Source organism: Pristiophorus japonicus, chromosome 4 (assembly GCF_044704955.1).
Source record: "Pristiophorus japonicus isolate sPriJap1 chromosome 4, sPriJap1.hap1, whole genome shotgun sequence".
NCBI classification, from domain to species: domain Eukaryota; kingdom Metazoa; phylum Chordata; class Chondrichthyes; family Pristiophoridae; genus Pristiophorus; species Pristiophorus japonicus.
Window position 1 is genome coordinate 233,480,428 of NC_091980.1, and position 20,364 is coordinate 233,500,791.

The following is a 20,364-nucleotide window of genomic DNA, read 5'->3' on the forward strand; positions in this document are numbered from 1 at the left end:
GGGTCAGAGGGCAGGCGCCGGCTGCGCAGTGGCTCCGATTTTACTTTCAGTTGCGCAGGTGGCCGACTTCCGGCCGAGCGGCCGGTGAGGGAGCGCCTGGCAGCAACACTCCTCTCCCACCCAAACACCCCCCCCGGGATCCCACATCGGTCCTCGGCGGGCACATTAGCATCTTCCGGGCCGAACTGTGACTCTTGCTCATTATGTAGGCGTCTAGGCCCACAGTTAACGAGCCGCTCTTGTGTTAGGGCGGAATGGCTACTACAGCGGAACTGTTCGAGGTGGGTCCCCGGCAACAGCGGCGGCGGCGGCGGCTGCTGCCATTCGGTTGTATGTTCTGCCCAAGCCCCTTTGTCAGTGCTCGCACCGAGCCTGATTCATCTCGGGCCTCTGTGCATTGGGTAATTTGGGAAAATGGCTGACTATCCAGATGTGTTGGACACGGAAATGGGCTTTTAATTGTTAACTGTCATTGTAAGGATTTCATGTTTTAAGTTGTCGGTTGTTAGTGTGTTAATTGATGTGATAATTAACGGTGACTCACACTGCACTGTGGTTAATTCAGCAAAATCAGTTATTACTATCGAGTCGCAGAGGCAAGGAGTGGTGTAAGGTTGTTTTCTGTATTGGTCTGATGCACAGCGTTAGAGTCACTCTTCAAAGCTATTTTTATTGCTCAGTTTGGTGTTTATAATCGAATGTACTTTGGCTGTGCACTAAGATTTATTGGTGACTAATCGTAGAAATAAAAACACGATGCCATTTGGTCCATCATGGCCATACTAGCTCAACTGAGAATATCTTGAAATCCTGTTTCCCTGCTCTTGCCTAAATCATTTTAAATGTTATACTATCTGTGAATAACCATTTATAATTTGAGCACTTCTTCTAGTAATAGCCTATGAAAAAGCATTCTTTTAACATACTGCTTCTGTTAATCCTGGATCTAGGCCCCTGTTTAGTGGGTTACCACATAATGAAAACAGTATTACACTAGTTCTTAACTTTTAATAGTTTTGAAAACTTTCATATAGTCCCTTCTGTTCCAGTGAAAAAAGCTGTAATTTTTCAATCCTTTCTTCATAACTATAACTTCTCCTTTCCAGTATAATTGTAGTGAACCTTTTCCCATGGTTCTAATATCCTCTCTGTAACATGATGCCCAGAACCACATGCAATACTTTAAACCAATACAGTCCCACCTCCATCTTCATTGTGAAAAATAAGGTAAAATACTTGAGCATCTCCATCTTCTCCTCACTCTCAACGACAAGATGGCCTTTGTTTACGAGTGGACCACACCCCTTTAGCTATCTGTTTACTTTTTACATTCTTATAACAGCCATTTGTATCTTCCCTTTTATGTTGACTGACAATATTTTATACTTCATTCTTAGCTATTTTTATTTTTTCATAGCTTTTCTCTGAATTATTCCCCCTATATTGTATACTTATTTTGCTCCTGCCTCTCCCTCTCCATCAAACCACAATCTTTGACATACCCCTCTTTACTCAAGAATTATTTAACCTACACCTTATTCATATAACAATCTCGCACTGATCTGTTTTGTGATTTTTTTTTTCAGCCAATTAATCAGACCTAGCTACTATTTCCATCCCACCAAAATTAGCTAATTTCCAGTGCAACACCTTTCACTTGAGCTCTTAATGTCCAGCCTGCAAATATTGCACCTTTAATGAAGACTTGCTTTTATATAGAGCCTTTCACAACCACCGGACATCCCAAAGCGCTTTACAGGCAATGGAGTACTTTAGAAGTGTAGTCACTGTTGTAATGTAGGAAACGTGGCAACTATTTTGCACACAGCAAGCTCCCACAAACAGCAATGTAATAATGATCAGATAATCTGTTTTAGTGATGTTGATTGAGGGATAAATATTGCTCAGGACACTGGAGATAACTCCTCTGCTCTTCTTCAAAATACTGCCATGGGAACCTTTAAGTGCACCTGGGAGCAGATGGTGCCTTAGTTAATGGCGCCTCCGACAGTGCAGCACTCCTTCAGTACTGCATTGGAGTGTCAGCCTCGATTTTTATGTTCAAGTCTCTGGAGTGGACATAGACAAAAGTCTCAAGCCACTTCCAGTTAGTATAAAGAAAAAATGGAGTCCATGTCAAAGAAGGGGATATTGGAGCTAACCAAAAACTTGGTGAAAGGGGTGGGTTTTAAGATTGGTGTTAAGGAAAGGTGGGTAGGGAATTAGTCTGGGGCCTAGGTGGTTGGAAGGCACAGTTGCCAATGGTGGGGGTAAAAGGAGGGGGTGCATAAGAGACTTAAATCAGAGGGACAGAAAGTTCAGTGGAAGGAGTTGTGTAACTCTAGAGGGGTTTATCGAGATGGGGAGGAGTGGGGGGGGGGGACGCTTTAAACACGAATGAGAATTTTAAATTTGAGATGTTGAGGGACTGGGAATTAATGTAGATCAGTGAGCACAGCGGTGATGGGTGATCAGAACATGTGGGATAAGAGAGGGTCAGCAGAGCTTTGGATGAGCTGAGGTTGGAGATGGGAGGCTGATGAGGAAAGCATTGGCACAACTGAATCTGGAGGTGACAAAGGCATGGATGGAGGTTTTGGCAGTAGATGGGCTGAGGTAGGGGCAGAGTGGACAAGGTTATGGAGGTGGAAGTAGGTGGTATTTGGTGGAGATAATATGGGATTGGAAGCTTGGTTTGGGATGAATAGGGGACACAAGTTTGAGCAATCTGGTTAAGCCTGAGATAGTGGCCAGGGAGGGGGAATACATTTGGTGTTGGGGGCTGAAGATAATGGGTTCGGTCCTCCCAATGCTTAAATGGAGGATATTACAGCTCATTCCAGATGGATGTCAGACAAGCTGTCCGAGAGGCGGCGGAAATGTTGGTCACTGTTTCCCAAGTATGTTTATAGTCTGGCTACTTACTTGTCCTGCCTTGTTCCCCAGAATCAGACCTAGTATTGCTTCTTTCCTTGTTGGGTATGCAACATACTGGCAAAAACATTTCGAGATCCATTCTGGAAACCTCTCACCATTCGACCACAAAGTTTTACCTTTATCCCAATCTACCTTGGGATCATTAAAAGCCATCATTATCACAACTGTTTCGATTGCATCCCTCCCTAAATTGCCTACAAATTTCATCATTTCTTTCCTACTATTTGCTGGTCTATACTATATTCCCATATAGCAACAGATTCCTTATTATTTCTTAACTAAACCCAGACTCCATCTGAGTACTGTCATCAATAAAAACTGTAATTGTGTTCTTCATATTATCATCTTCCTTCCTTTTTTTCCTTCTCTAATTCTTCTAAAAATTTTATTGATGGGAATAGAGTTCTCAGCCTCAACTTGATTGAAGGCATGTTTGTATCACATCCCCCTGTTCTAATTAATGTCTCTAGTTCTAATGCCTTACAGATTCTTTTATACTTGATAGTACCCATTTCCTTTTTTATTATTTGATTTATTCTTTTTGCTGAACATTGTATATGCAGTGTCAGCTGTGGATCAATGGGACACACACACCCCTCGGAGTCAGAAGGTTGTGGGTTCAAGTCTTACACCAGGAACCTGAGCACATAAATCTAGGCTGACACTTCAGTGCAGTGCTGAGAGAGTGCTGCACTGTCAGAGGTGCTGTCTTTCGGATGAGACGTTAAACTGAGGTCCTGTCTGCCCCCTCAGGTGGACATAAAAGATCCCATGGCACTATTTCAAAGAGCAGCAGGAGAGTTACCCACACTGTCTTGGCCAAAATTGATCCCTCAATCAAAATAACAAAAAACAGATTATGTGGTCATTGCTGTTTGTGGGAGTTTGCTGTGCATAAGTTGGCTGCTGCATTTCCCACATTATAACAGTGACTACGCTCCAAAAGTAATTCATTGGCTGTAAAACGCTTTGAGATGTCCAGTGGTTGTGAAAGGCGCTATATAAATGCATGTCTCTCTTTCCACCTCCTTTTCCTTTTCCTTTCTTTCACAATGGTCACGATGCAGGTTGTATGTATTAGATTTCATACAATGAAATATTGATCAAGAAGGAAAATAATTGTAAATCTTGAATGCAATTGTATTATTTATATTGAATATTTAACATCTTTTCTTCAAAATGTGGAGATTATTGATGGGTTAGATTTCTTAATGTGCAATGATGACATGATTAATGTGCTGGAGTGTCAGGGGCAGCAAAATAAAAGGCAACAGTCTTAAATTCCATCAGCTTTCTTACTGATCTAATAGGGAACTAAAATTGATTCATTGGTCAACGTATGCGTCTTCTCCACCTACTCACTTGGAAGTGCAGTGATTTATTTTAAAATCATGCTTGACAAATCTTCTAGAAGTTTTTGAGGCTGTAACTAGTAGAGTGGACAAGGGAGAACCAGTGGATGTGGTGTATTTGGACTTTCAAAAGGCTTTTGACAAGGTCCCACACAAGAGATTAGTGTGCAAAATTAAAGCACATGGTATTGGGGGTAATGTATTGACTGGGATAGAGAACTGGTTGGCAGACAGGAAGCAAAGAGTGGGAATAAACCGGTCCTTTTCAGAATGGCAAGCAGTGGGGTGCCGCAAGGTTCAGTGCTGGGACCCCAGCTATTTATAATATACATTAATAATTTAGACGAAGAAATTGAATGTAATATCTCCAAGTTTGCAGATGACACTAAGCTGGGTGGCAGTGTGAGTTGCGAGGAGGCTGCAGGGGGGCTTAGACAGGTTAGGTGAGTGTGCAAATGCTTGGCAGATGCAGTATAATGTGGATACGTGTGAGGTTATCCACTTTGGTGGCAAAAACAGGAAGGCAGATTATTATATGAATGGTGACAGATTAGGAAAAGGGGAGGTGCAATGAGACCTGGATGTCATGGTACATCAGTCATTGAAAGTTGGTATGCAGGTACAGCAGGCGGTGAAGAAGGCAAAGAGTATATTGGGCTTCATAGCTAGGGGATTTGAGTGTAGGAGCAGGGTGGTCTTAATGCAGTTGTACAGGGTCTTGGTGAGGCCTCACCTGGAATATTGTGTTCAGTTTTGGTCTCCTAATCTGAGGAAGGACGTTCTTGCTATTGAGGGAGTGCAGCGAAGGGTCACCAGACTGACTCCCGGGATGGAGGGACTGACATATGAGGAGAGACTGGATCGACTGGGCCTGTATTCACTGGAGTTTAGAAGAATGAGAGGGGATCTCATAGAAACATATAAAATTCTGATGGGACTGGACAAGTTAGATGCAGGAAGAATGTTCCCGATGTTGGGGAAGTCCAGAACCAGGGGTCACAGTCTAAGCCTAAGGGGTAAGCCATTTAGGACTAAGATGAGGAGAAACGTCTTCACTCAGAGTTGTTAACCTGTGGAATTCTGTACCGCAGAGAGTGTTGAGGCCAGTTCGTTAGATATATTCAAGAGGGAGTTAGTTATGGCCCTGACTGCTAAAGGAATCAAGGGGTATGGAGAGAAAGCAGGAAAGGGGTACTGAGGTGAATGATCAGCCATGATATTGAATGATGGTGCAGGCTCGAAGGGCCAAATGGCCTGCTCCTGCACCTATTTTCTATGTTTCTATTTCACTTTAATAGTTGTTACCCATATCTATTCATGTTCCCAGGTTTTTAATTTGTGCTCATTACCCTATCCATTTCATCCTCCTGCAGCTAAAAGTATTTACACTAGAAAACAACAGCTGTTATAAAATGTTAGTATTAAAATATTCTACCTATTTCCTATTGCAATTTTAAGATTAAGGCTTCGTTGTATTTTTAGACAAGTGTAATATATTTGCTCTCTTTTATTCCTATTCAACAAAACTACAAATAGCAAGCCCGGAATGTCTATGAAACATTATTTTACAACAGTTTCTTCCCCCCAAGAATCCAGATAAATATCAACCCGATCCAACCATATAATTTTTGGGTATGAAAACCACACACTACTATTGTATAGTCATCTTGATCAAAGCATAAATGACCCACTTACTCAATTTTTATAAATGTTCTGTTAACTAATTGCAACCACAGCCAGCCTACTTTTAAAATATTTAGATAACTCCAGTGCTGTGTCAAACATGGTTTTAAAAGTGCCCAGGAGGTCCTATTGGATCTGTAAGAATTACCCTAATTTGATTGAAATTGTGTGTGAACATTCTGGCCTGCAATCAAAACATTTGAAGTTTAATCGCCTGGAGTGGAGATCTGCACGTGGCTGTAACCATTCAGACTGGTAGTTGCAGTGCAAAGCACTCATGGATTCAGGGGCATTCATCTTACAACTTTGTTGTGAGTAGCATGGTGTTATATTAGAGCTTTCAACAAGCGGTCTCATGGTATAGTAGGATTTAGGTTTGTGCCTCCAATTCCTAGGTAGCAAGTTTCTAATCTCTGATGTCATTGGGGATGCTTAGTGGAGATTAGGTTTTTCTTCATAGGAAATCAGAAGGAATTAATCCTGGGGCAGTCTTGTTTCTTCTACTGACTGGTTCAATAGTGGGAATGGAGAAGAGAGGTGATTTCCTGAGCACAATCTCGGATGGGAAATACTGTGTAAATATGGTCGGGAGAAACTGTGTTAAGAAATTAAAAATGGGCAGCTGTTCTCTGCCATCTACCAAACAAAATCTCATCAGGGGAAAAATCTTTAGGGCTATGGGGAAACAGGAGTGGGGAGGGGACTAATTGGATAGCTCTTTTTTGAAAAGTCGCAAAAAGAACGATGGGCCGAATGATGACCTCCTGTGCTGTATCTTTGTATGATTTAATGTTAAGAGATCTATTACATCAATTCATAGTAACTATGCAATTTATAGATAAAATATCATATCAAAATGACTCTAAACTCTTCCCATCTTCATCAGAAGGACTTGCAACAGTTTAAGGATATGGCTGACCACCTGCTTCTCACTGCAACAAGAAATAGGCAATAAATGTGGTCTTGCCATCTATCCTGAGAATATTTTTTTAAATTTAGAGTGTAATGACTTGTGTAGACAAAAGAGGCAATGGTTCCACACCAGTTACCTTCCAAAAGCTGACACGAGGACAGTAGTACAAAGGGATCTTTAATATCATCTTTAATAGGAAAATTCATCATCATCATAGGCGGTCCCTCGGAACCGAGGAAGACTTGCATCCACTCCTGAAGTGAGTTCTTTGGTGGCTGAACAGTCAATACGAGAGTCACAGACTCAGTCACAGATGGGACAGATAGTTGTTGAGGGAAGGGGTGGGTCAGACTAGTTTGCCGCACGCTGTTTCTGCTGTCCGCGCTTAATTTCTGCATGCTCGTGGCGTTGAGACTCAAAGTGCTCGGATGCACTTCCTCCACTTAGGGCGGTCTTGGGCCAGGGACTCCCAGGCATCAGTGGGGATGTCGCACTTTATCAGGGAGGCTTTGAGGATGTCCTTGTAGCGTTTCTGCTGCCCACCTTTGGCTCGTTTGCCGTGAGGGAGCTTCGAGTAGGAAGATTAGACCTCTGTTTACTGTCTTACCCAAAGAGGCCACTTTGACAATGTAACTCCTAAGTACTGTATTGGCATATCAATCTAGATTACGTGCTCAGGTTCTAGCATGTGACATGAGCTCGACCATACTCGGGTGGGCCAAGCTGACATCTAAAGGTAGGCAGGTTAACTTCTCCTAATTCTGAAATCTTGGTTTCTTTCTATATAAATTTCATGGTAGCTTTGGGGGAAGGAACTGTTGCTGTAAAATAATGTTTCATAGACTGGGCTTGCTATTAGCAGTTCTGTTGAAAAGGGATAAAATTCGTTATTTACAACTGTCAAAAAAATCAAACACCTAGTTATAGTTCACATCTGCATAGGTATACAGTTTTCAGGAAAGGTTAGGTGTAAGGTTGGTGTTGTGCCTTTTTTTCCCCAAGGAACATCACATATTTGCATTGGCTTTACGCTGAAACGTTGCTGCTCACAAATGTCCTCGATCGTTTCCGCCGCTCCAGGACACGTCTGCCGAAACTGCACATTTACATATCTCCACACCCAAACAAAAGAACGGCTCACCCGCGTTTCATGGATTTTCGCAAATAATACATAGAAAAATTTAGCTGCATCACAGCCCAATGTCACCCGATATCGGCGTAACTGCGATTCTTGGGGTTCAAAAACAATTTGCTTTTTAAGAATTATTTCCTATTGCAACCTGCACTATACTCAAGCAAAATGCTGTCAATCCCAAACCATTACCCCCAACTCTTTCCAAAGGACTAAGCAGTTGGCATGACCTTCTCAATGAGTATACCCCTTCTGTGCCTATTAATGTAGGAACAGCAGCATCTGAGTGTGAGGCACCATGGCAGAACACAGCAGCCCACTTGCTGTTACCCCTATTGGTGATGCTGCATTGACGCATGCTTTATGATGGGTTTTATGGTCCAGCGTAGGTAAATGAGCCCGAAATTTTGGCGTAAGTTCTGGTTGTCCAAATTGACAGAAAATTTGGGCCAGAGTTTTAAATTGTGAACAGTGAATAAAATTGTATATGTTTGTTATGTGTGCAGATGCAGCAGGATTAGCGTAAAAACTTTGATGTGCAATCACATTGGGTGTTGCTGTTGTGTGTTCAATGAATCTTTTTATTTTTTGGGTCTGAGTGATTTTATGCGCCAATCTCAAGTGAGAGTGCAAAATAACCTGCATATGCATATACTCAGGTGAAATAATACATGTGCAGCATCTATTGTTAAGCTAAATTAATACAATGCCTATTTGAAAAGAGTGCAAATAATTCATCTATTGGAGCAGACATTTTCACTATCATAAAAGATCTATGGAATATAAAATAACTTGCTTTTACCTGTCAAAATACATGTATGTCCTGGCTCTGGAATTTCCTCACTAAACCCCTCCACCTCTCTACCTCTCTTTCTACTTCTTTAGATGCTCCTTAAAACGTACATCTTTGACCAACCTCCCTTTCCTCATGTGGCCCATGTCAAATTTTGTTTGATAACGCTCCTTGCTGTAAAAATGCAAGTTGTTATGTAAGAATGATCTCTGGAGGTATACTTTTTTCTTTACATTGTAAATATTGCATTAATAGAAAGTAAATACATTATCAATAATATTTGATAATTGAAATATTAATGTGTTGGAAAATCCCTGAAGGCTTTGCCCCAAGAGTGTATTGGGCATACTGTCAATTTATCCTAATTAGCTATGCTATAATATTTATCAATGTACATTAAATGTGCTTGGCACTTCAAATTTGCATTTCCGGTGTCTGGTGTTATATAGATTTTTATTTTGTTTTCAGGAACCTTTCGATGTTGATGAGTACATAGAACGTCTGGCATGGAGGACACCGGGTGGAGGTTCCAAAGGCGGAGCAGAAGCTTTTGATCCAAAAAGGTGCTGAATTATAATGAAAGCTTTTAGTTCATATTTTTAAACTCCGGAATGGTGTACATCTTTTGTGTGATCTATTTAAAAAAAAAACAGAAGTCTGATGTTATGAGTAACGTTCTAGTCTAATGGATCTTTTTTTGTTCTGGGGTATAAAGTAGTTGGTTTATGTTGTGACAAACTGGAATACATTGGAGCAGTTGACACCTTAGTGCTCCTGATATCATTGGTTGCCATCTTGTAGTCAGAGGTATGTGCGTTAGTAAAATGTAGTTTTTTTTCATTCTTTATGTACAGTTGATACCCCAGCTTGTTTGACAGCTATCATCAGGGCTCGACATTTAGTGAATGCTGATTGAGAGTGTATGCATAACTTATTTAAAATAATTTTAAACTGCCATTGGCTCAAAAGAAAGCTCTCCCTGTTGGGTGTTAACATGTAAAATAAGTCCTGTGCTCCATGTGTGTGAGCAACTGTTATGTCTGCATGATATTCTGGGCCTCTGAAGAAATCCTATAATCTGAGAGAGACAGAACTGTCACAAATAGTCCTAGTTTTTATTAAGTCTCATAAAACACTTGAGACTGTCCTGGTTAGCTTGATGCATTACATTCTTTGGGTGGATGGGGCAGGAAGTATTCTAAGGTCCTTTCAGCAAGGAGTCATGGAGTTTGTCTAAACATTTTTAAAAACGTTCAGTTAAACGGACTACTTCCTGTATTTGTTGTGTGGTTTACAAGAAAACTTGTTAATGCCTCCATTTCATATAGCATGTTTAAAGTGCGCAATTTTTAGATGTTGAGCTGCTATAGTCCTATATATATGGCATGATCTACAAAATGTAAGTAGCAAAACCACTATTTAACGGCAGATGACTATTGCCAAAAGGGTTTTTGTCTCGTGAGACAAGAATGTGATATTGATTTCTAGTGTTTCCAGTATAAAAGGAACTCCTATATTTCCTGGGAACATGAATGACTTCATGCCATCAGACCTACGCTTCATCAGTCTTGAGTGAATTTTTTGTATTGTTTCAATGCATGTTTGGTTACACAAAGTAGATTGTATTTTTTTTAATGTCCTTACACAGCCTCCATATATTGATATTATGAATTCCTCTTGATGGCTTTCATAAAATGTAATTTCTCATTGAGTAGCGAGAACAGTTATTAGGAACATTTGAACATAGAGTTCATTTTTATTTACTGTACCATTCTCCTGGGAAGATGTGAACATCCCAGGATGATGCTTATTTCCTGGAGCATTTAAGATACGATTTGCTGTGATGCACGTTTGCAAATGATGACCTTTAAAAGGGCCCACTTGGTATTGAATAGATACCGCGGTTGCAAACAGTCTGATTTGACCTAAGACTGGGGAGAGGGCTGGAATCAATGGCAAGGGTAAAGAGTTTGCGGCGAGGGCTGGCAACAATTGCTTTGGTTCTCCCAGTGTTTAACTAGACTACATTGCGGCTCATTCAAGATTGGATTTTGAACAAGCAGTCTGACAGCACAGAGGCAGTGGCGGGCCCAAGAGAGGTTGTAGGGAGGTAGGAGTTGTCCATGAGGGTCCTGACGTTCCAGGTCCCGAACTTCATTTTAAAGGAGTGGAAGATGCCTGTGCGTGAGTTCTTTTAACATGGGGTGGCTGTTGCACATTGGCTACCACACGGGCTTAGCTAAGCACGGTCTTGGTCCAGTGGCAAGGAAGACCAAGACGACTGGAGAGCAGGCACTACTGTATGAGCCTAGTTGCCTACGGCGAGATGTTGGCCGCAAGCTTGGCGCTAAGTAGCGCCCTTGATGGTCGGTGGAAGGAAGAGCTGGGTGCTATCAGCATATATGTGAAAACTGGCCTTGGATGATGTCACCAAGAGGCAGCATGTAAATGAGGAAGAGGAGTGGTCCAAAGATAGATCTTTAAGGGACTCCAGAGGTGACGGTGTGGGGATAGGAAGAGAAGCCATTGCCGGAGATGCACTGGTTGTGATTGGATAGCTAAAGGCGGAACCGAGAGAGGACAGCCCCATTGAGCAGGACAACAGAGGGGCGACGTTAGAGGACGGTGTGGTCAAAGGTGTCAAAAACAGCAGAGAGGAAAAGGCGGGAAAATGCACCATGTCACAGTTACAGAGAATGTCACTTTTGACTTTGGCAAAATGAGTTCTGATGGAGGAATTGCTCAGTGCAGAAGTTGAAGGAGAAAATAAGGAATAATGTCCAAGGGAGGTGGAGGGGAACTTGGAATGGAGTCTGGAGAGCAGGAAAGAATGAGGTAGGATTTGGTGATATCGGCTAATCTGCCACTGCTGTGGTTTAGTTGGGGCAGGTGGTGGAAAGTATAGCCAGGCAGGATAGTTTGTGAGAGATAAGGTTTTGCCACCTGTGAGTCAACTTTCAATCAAAGCCATGATATCCATGCAGTTATCCACAATAAGACCATGGACATGTGGAGAGGGGCAGTAATTGTTAATCTGGTGGTGTCCATGGTGAGCAGGATAAGAAGTAGATTAGCGAGATTCGGCCCCATACTTGGTGAGAGCAGAGGATGGGGCAGTTGGATTTGCTGCTCGGATTTGATAGATTATAAATTCAGTAATGGAGCATCTATAAGATTCATTCACATAAGATGAAGGGCATGCAGGTATCTCAGACTTATAGGAAGATGTATAGAAAGAGAAGAATCAAAGTAGTAAGAGAAAGTTTGTGAGAGCCATAAAGATGGAGACGGATAGAAATGTACAAGGATTCAAATAACTAGAACGTAAGCGAGATATACCCACTTTTTATTTCATCTGTGAGCAATATTGCAGAGATCAAGTTTAGCGATGACTGTTTGAGAAAATCAAAGTTTAATTTTTGACACTTTGAATATAAAATAGCAGAGACAAAAGAAAGAATTTGCATTTGTAAACTGGAACAGCAGTGCCAGAATTACAGGTCAGTAATCCATCCATCATCTCTGTGCTGCAATTCATTCAATACACTCAATGAAAAATGTTCATAATTTAGCCCAACATAAGGGGACAAAAGCATGGGTGTGCGAAATACATTATCCCAATAATTTGTCAGGGATATTGGGCCCAAATTTGCCCAGGCGTTCTTTTTTTTTGGGAGCAACTTGATTTTTCTGGAGTATTTTAAAAATCCCCATTCTGCACATTTAATTTGCGCCAGTGTAAGTGAGTTAGTTAGGATTTTTTTTAGTTTTAGTTTTTTTTTTCAAAAGGGGCGTTACCAGCCACCTATGCCCGTTTTGGCCATTTAAGCCAGTTTGGACAGCTAATAGTTGCTCCAAACTAACTTAGGCCAGCGTATGTGACCACTTGTGGCCACACAGAAAACCCTTGCAGAGAGTTAAGAAATCAGCGCAGGTAACCAGAGATTTGGGGGGGGGGGGGGGGGGGAAAGGGAAGCGGAGAGGACCTTGCAAAGTACTAAACACCTTCACAACAACATTCAAGAAGCCTAAAAACCATCAATATTAAATAAAAGATAAAACTTGTCCTACCTTCATAACTCAGCCCGGGAAATCAGCGGGCCTGACGGTGCGAGAGGCCACTCGGCCGGGGATAGGTGTGGGTGGGTGGGACGCCCGGGCGGGGGACAGAGCGCAGGGACTGGCCACACACAACACACAGCAGGCTGGGCTCGCAGAACACAGAGGCTGTAGGTGTCAACTCCGAGGGACTGGTGGACCCCTCCCTCCGAGGGACTGGTGGACCCCTCCCTCCGAGGGACTGGTGGACCCCTCCCTCCGAGGGACTGGTGGACCCCTCTCGTGACTCCACTAGGCCTGGGCTAGGGGCGGGACATCGGGTCCCACGCTGCAGAGGAGCTACTGCGCATGCGCAAAACCTCCAGTGCGCATGCGTTGAGCTGCCGGCACTCTTTTGAGCGCAGGGCCCTAGCTCCGGCCTCTAATTGAATTGACATGCCGCGCCAAGCCATGGGGGAGGCCACAGAGCGGCCAGAATGCGGGGACAACTTTTTGGCGCCGTTTTTATCCTCGGAAGTCGGTGCATCTCACTTGACTGCGTCGAAAAAACGGGTAGGCCAAATTTGGGCCTATAGTAGTTAGCCATATTGGAAGCCTAATTATTTACTTTACCAGTAATTATCAGAAGCCGCAAAAGACATATATTTGTACACACACGTACTTTTTGTTTAGACTAGTATTTGAACATGTTGGATGAACATACACTTGTGCAACAGGCTTTTGGAAGAATTTGTGGACCACATTGAGGAGCTGAAGATGCTGGATGAGCGCATCCAAAGGAGAGTCGAGAAACTTGAACAGCAGTGCCAGAAAGAAGCCAAGGAGTTTGCTAAGAAGGTTCAAGAATTACAGAAGAGCAACCAGGTCAGTACAGAGTGTCTCTGGAATATTGTCAGATTAAAAATGCTGTATTTGGAAGTACACTGTATTTAGACCAACTAGATTGTTTACAATTTAGATTTTAAAACTTGTTCTTTGTACAAAAGAAAGTGCTGTAAATGCACCTGAAAGAGATTAGGGATATTTACGGATATTTACTGCAGTCAAAGTATTGTAATGATCTGTTGAATGCAGCAAGCTCTGTCACCAAACTACTGAAGTTGGTATAGATCAGTTCTCGTTTTTTTTATAATTCATCTTGCATATTGAACTCCTGTGTAATAAGTAAGTTGTAAACAGCAGTGTTTTCATGGTAACTCCTTTACCTGTTGCAGTCACCATCTCTGTTTCCCAAGTACCTAAAATGATTGCCACAGATCATTTCTGCCTTCAGTTCATATGGGATGCCTAATTTCCAATGCCAGTATTGTCACCGCAGGTTATGGTAACAAAAGCACAGCAGCAAGTGATAATCGTAAAATATTTCTGATGGCTTGGAAAAATTTTTGTAACTAGTTCCAATACACATTAAATATCAGAAAAAAACCCAGAAAGATGCAAGGCCGGCAACTAGCAGTGATTGGCCAGAAGTGGAAGAGTCTTTACCACAGCTAACTTGAATTTAAAAAAAAAATCTTGATAGAGGAAGGTAATTGACTCCACTCTGACTGTACATTACCATAGTTTAAAAAAAAATCAGTTGACAACAGGATGCAGCTAAGATAAGAACAGGTATCAAGAATCTGATGCTGATGCTGAGGTATCAGTGGGCAAGTCGCAGATATCCTGCAGTTTACTGTTATGATATTGCTGATTCAACCTTCCAATTGTTCTTTTCATACTATATAGATTGAGCAGAGCTATGTATTTGTGCGTGTTCTGGATGGGGAGTGTTATAAGCATAGACACTTCAATGATTCGTATTTTCCACTCAGACCCAATATTTAAGAGGTGATGCTCAAATAGTGGCTTTGTTGGAGTTGTAGAACAGCATAGGAATACATGAGACCTTAATTTATTCCCCTTCCCCCCCTCCCCCCCAATACTGCTTTATGGCTAATACCTGAATTCTGCCTGATTAATTTTTTTGGAGGGGGTGGGGGTTGCGGGGGGGCTGCAATTGAGGCTTAAATGGGAAATGTTGAGAAAAATAAGGAGAATGTTTTTTTTTAATAAAACATATAATTCAAGTTTGATTCATGTCAATATTATTTTTGATATTGTAGTCATGAAAGAATAATTTCTTAACTAGTTGATCTAACTTTTTTTTCTTTGCTTATGCACCACCTTATTGATTGTGGTTAAAACAGGCAAAACTTTGATCTCTCATTGCCATATAGGGCCCAAATTTCCCTAGGAGTTGCTCCGTTTCTTTTTGGAGCAACTTGATTTTTCTGGAGTATCTTAAAAATCCCCATTCTGCACATTTAATTTGCGCCAGTGGAAGTGAGTTAGTTAGGACTTTTTTTAGTTTAGTTTCTTTTTCAAAAGGGAGCGTTACCAGCCACCTACGCCTGTTTTGGCCATTTAAGTCAGTTTGGGCAGCAAATAGTTGCTCCAAACTAACTTAGGCCAGTGAATGTGCCCACTTGTGGCTGCACAGAAAACCCTTGCGGAGAGTTAAGAAACAGCGTAGGTCGCCGGAGATGGGATGGGTGGGGAAGGAAAGGGACGTGAGAGGACCTTGCAAAGCACTAAACACCTTCACAACAACATTAAAGAAGCATAAAAACCATCAATAATAAATTTAAAAAAAATAATAATAAAACTTAAGTCGCCAAGGTCTCAAGGTTGGGCTAAACAACATATATTAATTCACACCGATTGGCTATCCTATCAACATTAAATGAAATAAAATGCTTTGTCCATTTCAACATATTGACACCCAAAATCTAGTTAAACGATGGATTGACCTGAGAGTTTCTCACTGAAATTAAGCAGCATCGATGCCAGCATGTCTTTAGACTAGCTATGGCCTCCATCTCTGGATAGCATATTAACGTTTCAGATCACCACCAGACTCGCTTATTGTTACGAAAATTCAGAATTTAATATTGCAGAAATATGTTTAACTGCATCAGAACTGGACTTTTCTTTAAAGACAAAATGCTATCCCTCCCACCTGGCTATAACAAAAAAGTTCCTTGTATGTGAGTCCCAACAGCTCGTGTATGCAACTGTGCACACTCTGCTAAGCGATTCACTATGGCTGCTGGTGCTTCTAAACAACACGATTCCATGAACTCTGTGGGAACCTGTCTGACAGACATGCCACTCCTGCTAGCACCCCTAACTTACTTCAACCATGGCTCTGTCTTGTGCAGCATAGTTTACCAGTGCAGTGCTGTTGAAGAGTATTGGGTTGTCTCTTCGGCCAGGGATAGGGGCGGCGAGCATCAGGTCGTCCCTTCGGCCAGGGATAGGGGCGGCGAGCATCGGGTCAAAGCCTGCAAGACGCGCTGGGAGGGCGAGGAGCTACTGTGCATGTGCGCAGACTCCACTGCGCATGCGCACAGCTGCCGGCACTGTTTTTGGCGCAGGGCTGTAGCGCCGTCACCCGCTGATTTTGCCACGCCACGACAAGGCCTACGGCAGTCCACGGAGCGGGGAGAAAACAGAGGTAAATTTTCGGCGTCGTTTTTGGGAGTACAAAGTCGCCGCACCTCAGGCAAGTGCGCCATTTTAACCGGAGGGCCAAATTTTAGCCCAATGTCTTGCACGCCATGTAACAATATTCTTCCATGAAAGACATCCGCTCTTAATTGCATTTACGTGAACAGAATGGCCTGGGTTGCTGGCAGTAGTAAGTATTTGGAAGTTCATTTAAAGGACATCATAATGTTAACGATAATTTTATTTCAGCTGTTTCTGCAGTTATTCACTTTTCATTTATTTTCCTGCCAGCATTCAGGTTTTCAAGAGCCTTGTGTGTCAATTGTGTTTTAAAAAGAATTTGCTTCCAGCACCATTACTTTCATGAAAGGTGGATTTCCATTGGAAAAATTGGACGTATTTGGAAGTGTGGTCCAATGGATGGCTTATCAGGCATGTCAGACTGCAGGAGAGGTGCTATCTGCCCATCTACCAGTACTGACATACCTGCTTCTGATAATAGATGTGCACATATTCCACTTGGGCAGATTATTGCCATACTCCACTTCAACACACAACTAGTGCAAGCAGAGGCTTTAACTACAATGGAAGCTGGGAAATCAACACTAAACTGTAAATATAATGGTTCAGTGGTAGCACCCTCGCCCGAGTCAGAAGGTCGTGGATTAAAGTCCCTCACCAGAGACTTGAGCATATAATCTAGGCTGATACTTTATTGTGGTACTGTGGACGTGCTGCATTGTTGGAGGTATTGTCTTTCAGATGACACCTTAAAGTAAGGCTCCCTCTGCCATCTCAAGTGAACATGAAAGATCCCATGCATTATTCAAGGAAGAGCAGTGGCGTTCTCCTGGTGTCCTGGCCAACATTTATTCCTCAACGACCACCAAAACAGATTTTGTGGTCATTTACCTCATCGCTGTTTGTTGGTTCTTGGTGTGAGCAACATAAGAACATAAGAAATAGGAGCAGGCCATTTGGCCCCTCGAGCCTGCTCCACCATTCATTAAGATCATGGCTGATCTGATCATGGACTCAACTCCACTTCCCTGCCCGTTCCCCATAACCCTTTACTCCCTTATCGCTCAAAGATCTGTATATCTCCGCCTTAAATATATTCAGTGACCCAGCCTCCACAGCTCTCTGGGGCACAGAATTCCATAGATTTACAACCCTCAGAGAAGAAATTTCTTCTCATCTCAGTTTTAAATGGGCGGTCCCTTATTCTAAGGCTATGTCTGCTAGTTTTAGTTTCCCCTATGAGTGGAAAAATGCTCTCTGCATCCACCTTGTCAAGCCCTCATTATCTTATAAGTTTCAATAAGATCACCTCTCATTCTTCTGAATTCGAATGAGTATATGCTCAACCTATCCTCCTAAGTCAACCGCCTCATCTCCGGAATCAACCTAGTGAACCTTCTCTGAACTGTACACAGTACTCCAGGTGTGGCTTCACCAATACCCTGTACAGTTGTAGCAGGACTTCCCTGCTTTTATACTCTGTCCCCCTTGGAAAAAAGGCCAACATTCCATTTGCCTTCCTGATTACTTGTACCTGCATACTAACTTTTTGTGTTTCATGCATAAGGACCCCCAGGTGTCTCTGTACTGCAGCACTTAGCAATTTTTCTCCATTTACATTTTAATCTGCTTTTCTATTATTTCTGCCAAAGTGGATAACCTCACATTTTCCTACATTATACTCCATCTGCCAAATTTTTGCCCACTCACTTAGCCTGTCTATATCCCTTTGCAGATTTTTTTGTGTCCTCCTCACAATTTACTTTCCCACCCATTTTTGTATCATCAGCAAACTTGGCTACATTATACTCTGTCCCTTCATCCAAGTCATTAATATAGATTGTAAATAGTTGAGGCCCCAGCACCAATCCCTGCGGCACCCCACTAGTCACTGTTTGTCAACCAGAAAATTACCCATTTATCCCGTCCCTCTGTTTTCTGTTAGTTAGCCAATCCTCTATCCATGCTAATATATTACCCCAACCCCATGAGCTTTTATCTTGTGCAGTAACCTTTTACGTGGCACCTTATTGAATGCCTTCTGGAAATCCAAATACACCACATCCACTGGTTCCCCCTTATCCACCCTGCTCGTTACATCCTCAAAGAACTCCAGCAAATTTGTCAAACATGATTTCCCTTTCATAAAACCATGTTGACTCTGCTTGATTGAATCATGTTTTTCCAAATGTCCTGCTACTGCTTCCTTAATAATGGACTCCAGCATTTTCCCAATGACAGATGTTAGGCTAACTAGTCTGTAGTTTCCTGGTTTTTGTCTGCCTCCTTTTTAAATAGGGGCGTTAAATTTGCGGTTTTCCAATCCGCACACATTACAGCAGTGACCAACTACAACACTTCAGAAGTACTTCATGAGCTGCAAAGTGCTTTGGGATGTCACAAGGTTGTGAAAGGCACAGCACAAATGCAAGTTCTTTCTTTCTTAACCAACCACAATGTTTAGGTTTCCTTGGAAGCACTCTGACCACAAGTGGTCATTCTTTCAATCGCACTATGCAAAAGGCATGCCATTGTGAACAGTCAGTGTATTCTGGCTGCACACAATATATTACCAAGCATACTTGCAAGCCCTAGCAATGATTATGGGAACTATATTTATATTGTGTGGATCATCAATTAAGCCAGTTGTAAAGTTGTGACATCTGCTGCGAAGACATTTGCAAGCATCATGTAGCATAAAGCCAATACAGCCAGTGAAAGCAACAGCTAGCTGCGGCCTGAAATTTGGCTTCATCTTCTTCCACGCATCATGAAACACTAACTTATGGGGATGGTGCTATGGAATGGCACAAAGACCATTCTCCTTAAATGCCCTCATGTAGCCATCTAGCTGAGGGTTGGGTGCTGAGCTGCTCAGTCAGTTGATTGCAGACACATGCTTGCACCTCAAGTTTCCTTCTGCTTCATTTTTTTGCTGGTCATAAGAACATAAGAAATAGGAGGAGTAGGCCATTTGGCCCCTTGAACCTACACCGCCATTCAATAAGATCATAGCTGATCTGATCTTGGCCTCGACGCCACTTCTCTGCCCGTTCCCTTATCTCGACTCCCTTACCATTCAAAAATCTGTTTATCTCCACCTTAACTGTATTCAATGACCCAGCCTCCACAGCTCTCTGGGGTAGAGAATTCCAAAGATTCCCGACCCTCAGAGAAGAAATTCCTCATTTCCATTTTAAATGAGTGACTCCTTATTCTAAATATATGCCCCCTAGTTCTAAACTCCCCCATGAGGGGAAACATCCTCTTGGCATCTACCCTGTCAAGCCACCTCAGAATCTTATATGTTTCAATAAGATCACTTCTTCTTCTTCTGAACTTAAATGAGTATGGGCCCAACCTGCTCAACCTTTCTTCATAAGACAACCCCTTCATCTCAGGAATCAACCTTGTGAATCTTCTTTGAACTGCCTCCAATGCAAGTATATCCCTCCTTCAATAAGGAGACCAAAACTGCACGTAGTACTCCAGGTGTGGTCTCACCTTTGTCACAGTTGTAGCAGGACTTCCCTACTTTTATACTCCATCCCCCTTGCAATAAAGGCCAACATTCCATTTGTTTTTCATGTACAAGGACCCCCAGATCCCTCTGTAACTCAGCATTTTGAAATCTCTCCCCATTTAAATAATTTGCTTTTTTATTTTTCCCATCAAAGTGGATAATCTCACATTTTCCCACATTATACTCCATCTGCCAAATTTTTGCCCACTCACTTTGCCTATCTATATCCCTTTTCAGATTCATTGCATCTCCACACAACTTGCTTTCCCACCTATCTTTCTATCAGCAAATTTTGGCTACATTATACTCAGTCCCTTCATCCAATTCATTAATATAGATTGTAAATAGTTGAGGCCCCAGCACTGATATCTCTGGCACCCCACTTGTTGCAGTTGGCTAACCTGAAAATGACCCATTTATCCCGGTTTTCTGTAAGCTAGCCAATCCTCGATCCATGCC

At 42.2% G+C, this 20,364-nt stretch overlaps 1 protein-coding gene across 2 annotated transcripts in view; it reads left to right on the plus strand.

The window, feature by feature from the left end:
• Positions 1 to 59: 59 nt before the first annotated feature.
• The window catches only part of exoc5 (exocyst complex component 5), a 79,780-nt gene continuing 59,475 nt past the window's right edge, over positions 60 to 20,364 (plus strand). For both annotated transcript variants that reach the window (XM_070879158.1, XM_070879159.1), the window contains exons 1-3: positions 60 to 281; positions 9,279 to 9,373; positions 13,586 to 13,733. In XM_070879158.1, the coding sequence (XP_070735259.1) occupies positions 255 to 281; positions 9,279 to 9,373; positions 13,586 to 13,733 (270 nt within the window). In that variant the 5' untranslated portion in view covers positions 60 to 254. The remainder of the gene's footprint in view (positions 282 to 9,278; positions 9,374 to 13,585; positions 13,734 to 20,364) is intronic.